Source organism: Puma concolor, chromosome E4, assembly GCF_028749965.1.
Source record: "Puma concolor isolate L17-30 chromosome E4, mPumCon1.1.hap2, whole genome shotgun sequence".
NCBI lineage: Eukaryota > Metazoa > Chordata > Mammalia > Carnivora > Felidae > Puma > Puma concolor.
Window position 1 is genome coordinate 6924986 of NC_141683.1, and position 12621 is coordinate 6937606.

Sequence of the window (12621 nt, forward strand, 5' to 3'; positions counted from 1 at the left end):
TCAGAGCAGGGCGTGAGCGACAGCCCCGGGGCTCCGGTCACGTCCCACAGCTGACGCTGCGCACATCTCTCCCCGCCCGCTGCGCGCCGAGGGGCGAGGCTGCCTGCGGACCGGGTTCCCAGCGCTGTCCCCATTGGGCCAGGGAATGCTGACGCGAAGGCCCCGCCTCCGGCCAGGCCCCGCCCCCCGGCGCCGGCGTCAACGCCGGCTCTCGCGGCGCTGACGTGTCCGGGCGGGCGGTGGCGGCTCCTCCCGGCGCCGGCAGCCACTCGTCGCTGCGAGAGAGGGGCGGGGTGGCCGGGGCCGCGCTCCCCGGGGCCAGCTCGCGGCCCGCCCCGCCGCCCCGGCCCCCCGGATGAGGGTATATATTCGGAGCTGGCGCGGGACGCCGAGGAGTGGCCGCACGGAGCCGGAGCCGGGCGGAGCCGCGGTCACGCTGAGGGAGGTGAGCGGCTCCCCGCCCAGTCGGGTCTCCTTCCCCCGCCACCCGCCAGCCTGGAGGGGACGCCGGGGGCCCGGCCCCACCACGCGCACGCTCCCGGGGCCACGTCGGTGCTCGGCGCCCGAACCTGGCCCTGGCTGAGGAGCCCGTCCCGCGCGCCCCGCAGGCGCTTCCCGAGCTCGGAGACCCCGCTGGGGAGGGCGCCCCTCCCCCGGCTTTGGGGGGGGGGGGGGACCCGGATGGGGCAGTGCTTGCAGTCGGGGGTTTGTCGAGCTGCGGGGAGTGGGCCTCACCTGGATGGGGGGCGGGAGCCTTGAGGTTCTCCGGCCGGGGCCTTGCGGACAGGTTCGGCGAGCTCGGGGACCGCGGGGTGGGGACAAGCGGTCGTTGGAACTGTCCGCTGGGAAGGGGGCGGGCTGGCTGGCATATGAGAGGGAGAGAATTCTGAGGGCGTTGACGGGAGGAGTGGAGACACCTGCGGGGGGACGTGAGCGGGGGACAAAGCCTGCTTGCCCCTTTTGGTTGGTTGGTTGGCTGGTTTGAATGCTGGTAGTGGGAGAGGGTGGAGATTGCGGGCTTTCCCCGGGCTTGGCCAGGCAGGAGGGTGGGGATTGGAGGGCTGAGAGCACACATGTGCTGAACATATGGCTTCCTGAAGATTTTATTAAGTTTGGCCTGATGCTCTTCTATGTTTATTGTGCCCCGTTTGTGAAACGTGAAATCAGGTAGCAGCGATGATGGTAATAGGATGTCATTCTCCAGTGCTTTTCGTTTAAGGACTTTTAAGGTGAAATTTTTAGGTGTGGACCAGGGGTTTACAGGAAGCTGAAGGCAGTTTCTGTACCCTGACTGTTGGTGAGTTGGCTCACTTAGCTGGGATTAAGAAAGACTCCGTGGGGTGTGCCGCCAAGCATTTATAGGATTCAGTGGTTATGGCTCAAGTCCAAGGCTGTTTTTCTAAAGTTCTAAGAAGTTTACTTATCACTTTTGGGGGGCATAATATAGCAGCGGAGATAGGGGCAGGAAGGAGACCAGAAAAGGAGAGGAATTTCTTTCATAGTGGCATTTAAATTCTAATAAAGGTATATTTGATAATGGCAGAGTTTTACCAAATTTGTCATTGTTTTTCATGCAGATGTATTAGGCTATGGGCATATACCAAATGCTGTCATAATTTCTACAGCAGATCCTTAACTTTTTCAGACTTTGCTTGTCAAAATAAAAATCCTGGTCTAACTCTTGTATTTACGACTGCTTACCATCACACACACATCCACACTTCTCTCTTACCAGAATTATTGGGGAAAATGCTACTATTTTTGTGGTTATTTTTTTGCTTCAAAAAAACCCATGGATAAATTATTCTTACTCAAAACCCAAGTATGATTGTTCTGTCGGGAGCATTTACACAGTTATATAACTTGGCACTTGTGATCTTGTCAACCTTTGCAGACCACCAGTGGTCTAAGGTCAGGGATCACAGTTTAACCTATAGGGGGGAAAATGTAACCTATAGTTGTCTTATTTGCATGGATCCATTTTTCCCAGGCATCTGAAGGTGGATGGCTGTCTAGTGACTTTTTTAGGAAAAGATTGATTTATATCTTAAAATGTTATAATATTATGTTTGCATATGTGTTTTAATAGGCAGAGGTCTCTCCACTCTTGCCTCTCCTTTGAGGGTGTGTGAGGAAGGCTGGTTTTATCGTCTTCATGAGGAAATGTGTACCCAGGGAGGTGGAACAATTTACACAGGATCAAATGATGGGGAGGGACCAAGAACTAAGACTCCCAGGTCCTCAGTTACATGGTTCCCTGATCTTCCCACTACAGTATGTTCCTTTAAATCTGGAGCTCCTTGGGGCGCCTGGGTGGCGCAGTCGGTTGAGCGTCCGACTTCAGCCAGGTCACTATCTCGCGGTCCATGGGTTCGAGCCTCGCGTCAGGCTCTGGGCTGATGGCTCGGAGCCTGGAGCCTGTTTCCGATTCTGTGTCTCCCTCTCTCTCTGCCCCTCCCCCGTTCATGCTCTGTCTCTCTCTGTCCCAAAAATAAATAAAAACGTTGGAAAAAAAAATTAAAAAAAAAAAAAAAAAGAAAAAAAAATCTGGAGCTCCTTTAAATACCGTAGTATAGATGCGACCAAGGCCCCCATTCCTTGGAAAGTGGTTTGATGTAAAACTCTCTCAACTGTCTGGTTTTTTTTGTTTGTTTGTTTGTTTACTTGATGTATTTTTTTTTAAGTTTTAAAATTTGTTTATTTTGAGAGAGAGTGAGTGAGTGGGGGATGGGCAGAGAGCGCGAGCGAGTGGGTAATGGGCGGAGAGAGAACCCCAAGCAGGCTCTGGCATGGTCAGTGCAGGGCCCCAGGTGGGGGTCGAACTCTTGAACCATGAGATGACCTGAGCTTAACCGACTGAGCCACCCAGTGCCTCTACATGATGTATTTATTTTTTTAATTAAAAAATAATGGTGTTCTGTCTCTTGAAACCTTTTATCAATCAACAGAAATGCCTTTTAATATCCTAATGCGTGGCCAAGGCTCAGTCTTCTAACTTTTTTTTTTTTTAATCCGTCTACACTTGCCAGGGATCTCTTTCGTTTGGTAACTTAATATCATGTATGGTGATGACCTTGGAAGTTTTATCTTTAGCTCCAGTAGTACCTCTGAACTTTAGACTACTACATTCTGCTGTCTCCTCGGCATTTCTATTTGGATGTCTAATAGGCATCTTGAACTTAACGTGACCAAAAGTGAAGTATTGATTCCCCCACTCTAGGCACCTAGTCCTAAACCCGCTCCTACTGTTCCCCACTTCAGCAAATGGCACCACCACTCGAGAGTCCTCTTTGCTGGATTCCTAGCTTTCTCTCTGTCTCCACATTCCATCCATTACTGAATCCTGTAGGATTAGAATCCACATTTCATCACTGCTCTAAGCCAATGTCATCTCATCTAGACTATTGTGGAAGTTTCTTTAAAAATTTTTTTTATATTTATTTATTTTAGAGAGAGAGAGAAAGACAGAGATGAGTGGGAGGAGGGGCAGAGAGCAAGGGAGATACAGAATCTCCCTGAAGCCGACTTCAGGCTCTGAGCTGTCAGCATAAGAGCCTGATGTGGGGCTCGAACTCACAAACAGCAAGATCATGACCTAAGCCGGAATCAGACGCCCGGCTGTTTGAGACACCAACCATCTGCTTGCTTCTAGTTTTGCCATCCATTAGTCTTTCCCCCCCACCTAGGAATGGAATGATCCTTCTGAGGCCTCAGTCAGACCGTGATGCTCCCCTGCTCCACATTCCCCAGTGGCTTCCTCAAACCCAAAGTTTTTACTTTGACCCCAAGGGCCTACTTGATCTGCTCAGTGTCCGTCCGCCTCAGTCACTGGGGCTCACTCTGCTCCTGCTGCGTTGACCTTGCTGTTCCATGTACATGTCACACGTTGCTGTTTTACAACTGCTGCAGTTACAGCTTCCTGTCCCTAGAATGTTCCTCTCCAGGATTCTGACTTGCTTGGTCTCTCTTCATTCGTACAGACCGTCAGATGTCCCAGAGGTCCTCCCCAACTACCCCATTTAAAATACCCACCATCACCTTGTTGGGCTTTCACCCCTTAGCCCACGTCTGCCTGACGTTTTATGCCTGTCCCTCGTACTGGAACGCGGCATGCGCATTGTCACCTTATGCATTGCCGTGTCTGTGTCACCTACATGAGTGCCTGGCAGACAGTGAGTGCTCGTTAACTATTCAGGGAATTAACAATGGCACGTGACCGTGAAATAATGTTCCTCCATAAACTGTCTACTGATGTATCTTTGCATGTGAAAAGGAAACTTTCAGCAGCAGCCTGTTCATTGGAGGGTAGGCTCGTCATCTGTCTCTCAGTGGAAGTAGCACTGAGACAAGTTCAGCCTCATCCGCCCATTTCCCAGCACTGTGCCTTGTTCCTTGAACATGGTTATTTACCAGAGCCGTTTTTCGTGCTCTTCCCACTGGCTGGAGTTTCTTCTACCGCTTGCACTTCTGGCAGACTTCTTTTTCTCCCACAGTGCCCGACTCAGCAGCTCTCCTCCAGTTCTGGAGGCTGTAGTCGGTGGTCTGGAGCTCAGTTTCGCTTTTATAATAGTAGCTGATGACATTCACGGAGGGCTTTTTTATGTGTTAAATGCTTTTCATTTGAATTCAGGAATCCTCTTAACCTTAGAGGTAAGTACTGTTTTTATCCTCATTTTACAGACGAGAAAAATTGAGGCACAGAGAACTTAAGTAACTTGCTCAAGGTCACAGAATTAGGAAATAGTGGCGCGGGGGTCTGAACTCAGCCCTGCTGACTGAGCCCAGTTTCTACCAGTTACACTGACCCTCTTAAATGAGACCTTGGGTTGAATTCTTTGTCTTTCCTCTGTGTATGGAAGTTATTATTGTCTGATGGAAAGATCATAGGCATGGGAGTCAGGTTTATCTGGGTTAAAATTCCTGATTTTCTACCTACTGGGTAAGTAGCCTCGGGCAAATTACTTAATCTCTTTGAGCCTCGTTTTCTCATTGGTTGTAATTTCACTTATGCCTCCGAACCTGGTGAAGAAAACTCTATTATTCCCATTTTGCAGATGCAGATAACAGAGTCGAAGCTATCTATGACTTGGCCCAAGCAGTAGAGCCAGGAATAAAAGTCAGTTCTGTTTGATTCCTTAATCAATAAAGATTCGCTTGAATGAAGCTAGAGTATGTGAGGCAGGCCTTTAAGGATGAGTGAGATTTCGGTACATAGGAGAGTCTAAAGGAAGTACTTGGAGGTAAGGATGAGGGTCTTAGGTGACAGCAGGTAGACTTGTGTCCTACCCTGATAATAAGGTTTCATTTTTGCTTCATATGGAAGCCTTAATTTCGTTAGGAATTGTTGGTAACTCGTAGAGTGCGTTTCGTAAGTAGTACCATTCATTTCACCCTTGAAACATTACATCCCTGAAGTAAATCTAAATAACAAACCCCAAATAAAAGTGGGGAATATAAGTCACTCAATCTTATGTGCCAGTCTAATTTGAAGTTGATTTTATAAGAAGAATCAGGAAGCCAGTCTTTCGGTTCACTTTGAGAGGGCACCTTATTTAAAGAAAAAATTATAGAGGCTATGTGCCTGTCTTCTTTGGGATGATAATACCTTTCCTGAATTTATTCTGGAGTGGGCACTGGCTACTGAGAATTTTCTGGTTTGGGTTAACATGCTCAATACCGATTGCCAATACCAATGACTTTTTATGTAATAATGCTTTTTAAATTGACGTCTTTACTCATCCTGTGAAGTTCCTCATCTCCCTGTCCTGTGCATTTTCTTTCTCCACGCTGTTGGTTTGTGAACTCTTTTCTGCAAAGTGAGATGTCAGAACATCAGTTGTGTCTGTATTTCTGAATAAAATACAAATAATGTACTCTCTCTCTCACTATTCCCCTCTTTTACACACACACGCACACACACACACACACACACACACACACACGCTCACGTTCACAGTCTTTCTCCTGAGAGGCCATATAGCATAACGGTTAAGAGTGTGAATTTAAGAATCAGGTTGTCAGGGTTTGAATCCGGGCTCAATCACTTCACTAGTTTGGGACCTCAGGCAAGTTATCTCTGTGGCACAGTACTTCCTCTGTAAAGTAATCCCAGTAGCTGTACCTTAGCATTGTTTTGAGGGTTAACTGCATAAGCATCTGTAAAGCAATTAGTATTGTACCATCATAAGTGCTCTGTGAGCGGTAGGCGGTGTGATTGCCACCTCAGGGAACCCTACTGGAGGTTGTCTTCATCTGAGTTTGTAAATGGTGTTTGGTTTAAGAGTCCTGATGAGATAGATTCCATCATTAACCCAGGTGAGGCCCAGGGACATTAAGTAACTAAGCGGAACTCCAGAATATTGCTCTGAACTACCATGTACATTACCTACCACTGTTCTAAAGGTAGAAGATAGCGGGCTGTTTCTTCGGTACCTGTCTTTCCCGTCCTTCACTTCTAAGCAGTTGTAAGGGGGTGATGATTCTTTACAGCGACCCTCCAAGTTTTCCCCTTTCCACTTATTTCCTTTGCCAACTAGTCTGGTTCAGATCTTTGGGCTTCTATCCCTGTGATTGTCTTTGAACTTGTTTTCCTGCTTTTCGTTGTCCCTCCTTACCATCTATTTTATGCTATTGCTCTTTCTCTGAAGTATGGTGACACTGCCCTTTGAGTAATCCGTTGTCGGCATCTTGTTACTGTTAGGTCTAAATCCCTTTGCTTGGGTGGAGGCTTTCGTGGTTTAGCCCTGCCCTCCATCACTTCCCATCATGCTGCAGAAAGCTCCAGCTTCTTTACTGCTCTGTCACACATGCCTGTCCTGCTTGCTTTCTCATCTTATCTGTAATCTGCTCGAGCCCTTGAGATACAGCTGATCATGCGTCCTTTGTGAACTCTTTCTAGACAATGCCTGCCTTCTCTTGCATTTATCTGTAGTAGGCAAGTAGACTAAATATTTCCTCTTCCTCTGGTTTTGTTTAGTACTATGCACTTTAACATTTTGCTATATATATTACATGGTCTTATCTGTTGATATGTGTGCGTTGCTTGTCCCTTTAGGGTTCAATTCTTAGTAGAGAAATTCTCTAGAAGTTGTTATTGAAATAAAACGTATTTTTCATGATTATAAGTAGTCCCATCTTGAATTTTGTTATATTCTGAATATAACAGAATCATTTCCATCATTAGTGCAAAAAGGAGAACAGTTGGTGTATTAAGAAGTCAGGTGTTCTTTCAGTGGGAGCTCATGGTCAGGGGCAACTGAGTGGGCTAGTCAGAGTGTGTACCCTGGAATTAGACCGCCTGGGCTCATATCCCTGCTCTGCCTGTTGGCCCTGTTGTGTTGCCTCTCTGTGCCTCAGTCTCCTCCCTGGTAAAGTAATCAAGATAACAGTACCTGTGTTGTATAGCTGGCAAAAATCAAATGAGACCACATAGGTAAAGTTCTTAGTGCAGTACTTGGTATGTAATACTAATGATTATTGTCTTCCAAGTTTTTCATTTATTTTTATTTAAACAAATTTTAATTCCAGTATAGTTAACATTCAGTGTTATATTAGTTTCAGGCATACGATATGATTCAATAATTCTGTACTCACCATGTGCTCATCATGACAAGTTCACTCCTTTTTTTCCCCCCTTACGTTTATTTATTTATTTTGAAAGAGGTAGAACGAACAGGGGAGGAGCAGAGAGAGAGGGGGACAGAGGATCTGAAGTGGGCTCTAGCTGACAGTAGAGACCCACTGAGGGACTCAAACTCATGAGCCACGAGATCATGACCTGAGCCGAAGTCACATGCTTAACCGACTGAGCCACCAGGTGTCCCACAATGAGTGCCCTCCTTAATCCCCATCACCTATTTCACCCATCCCCTCACCCCTCTCCCCTCTGGTAACCATCAGTTTGTTCTCTTCAGTTAAGAAAGAGCCTGTTTCTTGGTTTGTGTGTGTCTCTTTTTTTCCCCTTTGCTTGTTTGTTTTGTTTCTTAAATTGCACATATGAGTGAGATCATATGATATTTGTTTTTCTCTGCCTGACTGATTTGGCTTAGTGTTACACTCTCTAGCTCCATCCATGTTGTTGCAAATGGCTGAATAACATTTCATTATATATACTTATGTATACACACATGCCCCACCACTCCTTTATCCATTCATCTGTGGATGGACGCTTGAGCTGCTTCCATAATTTGGCTGTTGTAGGTAATGCTACAGTAAACATAAGGGTGCATGTATCCCTTTGAATTAGTGGCTTTGTATTTTTTGGGTAAATACCCAGAAGTGTGATTATTGGGCCATAGGGTAGTTGTATTTTATCTTTTTGAGGAACCTCCATACTGTTTCCACAGTGGCTGCACCAGTTTGCATTCCCACCGACAGTGCACAAGGAAGGGTTCCCCTCACCCTCACCAACACTTGTGTTTCTTGTGTTTTCTGTTTTAGCCATTGTGACTGGTGTGAGGTGATATCTCACTGTACTTTTGATTTGCGTTTCCCTGATGTAGAGTGCTGCTGAGCATCTTTTCGCGTGTCTCTTGGCCATCTGGATGTCTTCTTTGGAGAAATGTTTGTTTACCTCTTTACAAGTTGGATCTGTCACGAATCTTGTGAGGGAAAGGCAGAAGTTAACTTCTTTAATATCAAGTGTTCTTTTTTTTTTTTATTTTTTTTTTTAATATTTTTTTTTTAATTTTTTTTCAACGTTTTTTATTTATTTTTGGGACAGAGAGAGACAGAGCATGAACGGGGGAGGGGCAGAGAGAGAGGGAGACACAGAATCGGAAACAGGCTCCAGGCTCCGAGCCATCAGCCCAGAGCCTGACGCGGGGCTCGAACTCACGGACCGCGAGATCGTGACCTGGCTGAAGTCGGACGCTTAACCGACTGCGCCACCCAGGCGCCCCAATATCAAGTGTTCTTTAATGTACTTATTTGTAGTAGGAAAAGCTCTGGTTTTGAGGTTGGACTTTGACCTGCTGTTGATTCCTCTTTTCTTGTAGGTTTACAGGCCCAGAGATTATACCTCTGTCTTCACCACCACCAGAGCATTATGAATGTTAATGATCTCAAAGTCAGGTTGTCCAAAGCTGGACAGGAACACCTGCTACAGTTCTGGAATGAGCTGGATGAAGCCCAACAGGTAGAACTTTATGCAGAGCTCCAGGCCATGAACTTTGAGGAGCTGAACTTCTTTTTCCAGAAGGCCATTGAAGGATTTAACCAGTCGTCTCAGCAAGAGAAAATGGATGCCCGCATGGAGCCTGTCCCTCGAGAGGTGTTGGGCAGTGCCACCAGGGACCAAGATCGGCTGCAAGCCTGGGAGAGTGAAGGTATGGGCATGGAATGTTCATTTTAGAGTTTGTAATGAGGGGCGCCTGGGGGGCTCAGTTGGTTAAGCGTCCGACTCTTGATTTCAGCTCAGGTTGTGATCTCACGGTTTGTGAGTTCGAACCCCTCGTGGAGCTCTGTGCTGGCAGCATGGAGCCTGCTTGGGATTTTCTCTCTGTCCCTCTCTCTCTGCCCTCTCCTGCTGTCTTTCTCTCTCAAACATAAATAAACATAAATAAACATAAATAAATACATTAAGTAAGTTTGTAATGAGCTACACCAGCGGTATTAAAGTAGCCGGATCATGTAATTATTAATTGGACTCTCCTCTTCCCTTCAACCAGGTGACTGATCAGAAAGTGACAGATGATGTTGCCCAGACTTCTGCAGCGTCATCCCCACCCCCCTTCTCATTGCTGTTCCCCGGTCTTCTCATTCAGGTGTTGATGTGCCTCTAGTCTCTTTGCTCATTTCCATGCTTCTTCTACATTTCCCATCCTGAAGCACAAGTTAAATGTTTCAGTTTATGCTGGCTTACTCTAAAAACCTTCCCTAGCCCGTGTTTCCAGCCTGGTCTCCTGTACTTCCATCCATGCCTCCTGTCCCACACATCTTAACTGGACCAAATAATTCACCTCTCCCTGAATGTTATGTCTTTCCTGCTCTTTGCTTGCGCTTCTAAAAAGAAGCACCTTGGACCGGCCTCTGCCCCTTCTCTGTGTGGCTGGATCACCTTGAAAGGCCATCTCCCTGAGCTGTGCTGTGCAGTGTGGTGGCTCTGCCGTGTGGACAACGTGTCCTCATTCTTTAAGGTTCCTTGATCATGACTTCTTCAGCGAGCCATGTTGGAGTTCCTTGTTCGTGTTTCGCTTTGCTTCCGTTCTTTCTTAGATTACGAGCTGTTTATGTCTGTCTGCGACGTTACATAGTAGACTCCTAAAGAACAGCCCGTGTCCTCCTTGCCCGTGTACGTCGCACCGCATTTAGAACGGGGTTTTGCAGTCACACATTGGTTGATAAATGTTTGTTGCATCGTCTCAGTGTTTCTTCTCCTAAAGTGTATCATAACGTCTGTCCCCATAGCTAGTTCTACTTCTGCCTTGCAGAATGGCAGAATAGCCGAAGTGTGCCATTTTTGGTGGAGTTAAGAGCTGTGGTTTTTGTAGGCCGCTGCCCCTCTGTGAGTAAGAGTTGACGACATGGTACAGCTCTGCCCTCGAGTGTTTGTACATGCTCCTTGTCAAACCTCATTTCCTCAACTCTGGAATGAACGGATGGGGCTGATACTTTTTTTTCCTTTTTAAAAAATGTTACTTTATTGCGAAAAAAAATACGAAAATAACAAACACTGCAGAGAAATTGCCCTAAATCTTATCAAATCTATTTTTATTTGCTCACATTGCCACCTGGTACTTGATTATATGTATATTTACTTTTATAGACGTGGAATAATATTGTAGATAGTCTTGTAGTCTGTACTTGTACCATACTGTTGCTATTAAAAAAAATTTTTTTAATGTTTATTTTTTTTGAGAGAGAGAGAGAGAGAGATCGAGAGAGAGAGAGAGAGAGAGAGAGAGAGCAAGCAGGGGAGAGGCAGAGAGAGAGGGAGACAGAATCTGAAGCAGGCTCCAGGCTCCAGGCTCCGAGCTGTCAGCACAGAGCCTGACTCGGGGCTCGAACTCACGAACTGCGAGATCCTGACCTGAGCTGCCGTTGGACGCTTAACTGACTGAGCCACCCAGGCACCCCTATTTTGTCTTGCGTTCTTTGGCATTCCCTGCCCCCACAAAAAAGAAAGATGATTGCCATCATCAACCTCCGTATACCTCTCCATATCTTTCTCTGGGCATACACATTCACTGATTTCCAAACTGTGTTTAGAAGGGGTTCCACTGCTGGGGAGACTTCTCATGTGGGGGGCGGGGAATGGATACTAAGCAGCTTGGTCTCTAATGCCTTCATCTCCCCACTAAGAGCAGTTCTCCTTTGACATGTTTTATGTATTTGATCTTTACACGAAGTTTTATTTAAAAAATACTGAAAATAATTGGGTGATCTCTAAGAGGTGCCCTTTTAGATCTGAAGTGCTCGGTGTTGGCTAACCTCTCTTCTTAGAATAGGGCTCTGCCACTAAGCTGTGAGAGAGTGACTTCCTGGTGGATCCTTCTGAATGGGGAGCTGTAGTGATCCTCTGGCCCTTACCAACCCTGGGCTCATTAATCCTCTGCTTCCATCCCCGGGTTTAAAAAAGGCTACTACAACGGAGCAGAAGTCACGCGGGGCTCTTTGTACCCTCAGGTATCCCAGCTGCCTAGATTTCTCCTTGTGATTTTATGCGGATGAAGTCTTCCAAGTAACTTTTATGGAAAAGCCAGAGCTTTGACTTTATGTAATGGGGACCATGGGCAGCGATCAAAGCCTCCTATAACTGGAGTCTGTTTTATGATCTTTTTGCCGGAATCTGTGGGACTAGTAGTCCACACGTGTGACTTTCGATTTAAACTGAAATCTGGAACTATTGCAACCAACTACACTACAAGCAAGTACGAAACAAACTGCCTTTTGGCTGACTGTTAAGGGAACGATACTTATTTGTGCTTTAAACAGTAGGGGTGAAGAAGGAGACGTTGTCGCTCTTCATTCACTAGCCAGAAACTTCCACGTGTGTGCAAATTGATCACAAAGTAAAGTTTTTGCAGTAAGTTATCAAGGGGAAGAGATTGGTTGCCATTGGGGAGATTCTAATCATATTTCAGATAGGAGGAAGATCCTGGCAGTTGTATCAAAGACAGTGCCCCCTGCTTCCCCTCCTTAGGATGGGGGAGATTAAAGCATTGTACAGTGTTTTCAGAATGTCTGGTGGTTACTGACACGAAAATGGACATTTTCACACCTAGGGTGGAAAATTATTTCTGAAGGATCGATACATAAGTGACCACTGTGCTTTTTGTTGAAGAGAGATTGGATTCTAATTTAATTCTTTTTTTTTTTTTTTTTTAGGATTTTATTTTTAAATTATCTCTACACCCAGTGTGAGGTTCGAACTTACAATCCTGAGATCAAGAGTGGCATGCTCCAGGAGCGCCTGGGTGGCTCAGTCCGTTAAGCGTCCGACTTTGGCTCAGGTCATGATATTGCAGATTGTGGGTTCGAGCCCCGCGTCGGGCTCTGTGCTGACAGCTCAGAGCTTGGAGTCTGCTTTGGATTCTGGGTCTCCCTCTCTCTCTGCCCCTCCCCCGCTCATTCCCTCTCACTCTCTCTCTCTCTCTCTCTCTCTCTCTCTTTCTCTCAAAA

General features: G+C 46.4%; 1 protein-coding gene across 4 annotated transcripts in view; it reads left to right on the forward strand.

Moving 5' to 3' along the window:
* Positions 1–313: 313 nt before the first annotated feature.
* Positions 314–12621, forward strand: part of UAP1 (UDP-N-acetylglucosamine pyrophosphorylase 1) — a 41844-nt gene continuing 29536 nt past the window's right edge. For all 4 annotated transcript variants that reach the window (XM_086693666.1, XM_025927767.2, XM_086693667.1 and 1 more), the window contains exons 1-2: positions 314–445; positions 8997–9326. In XM_086693666.1, the coding sequence (XP_086549792.1) occupies positions 9047–9326 (280 nt within the window). In that variant the 5' untranslated portion in view covers positions 314–445; positions 8997–9046. The remainder of the gene's footprint in view (positions 446–8996; positions 9327–12621) is intronic.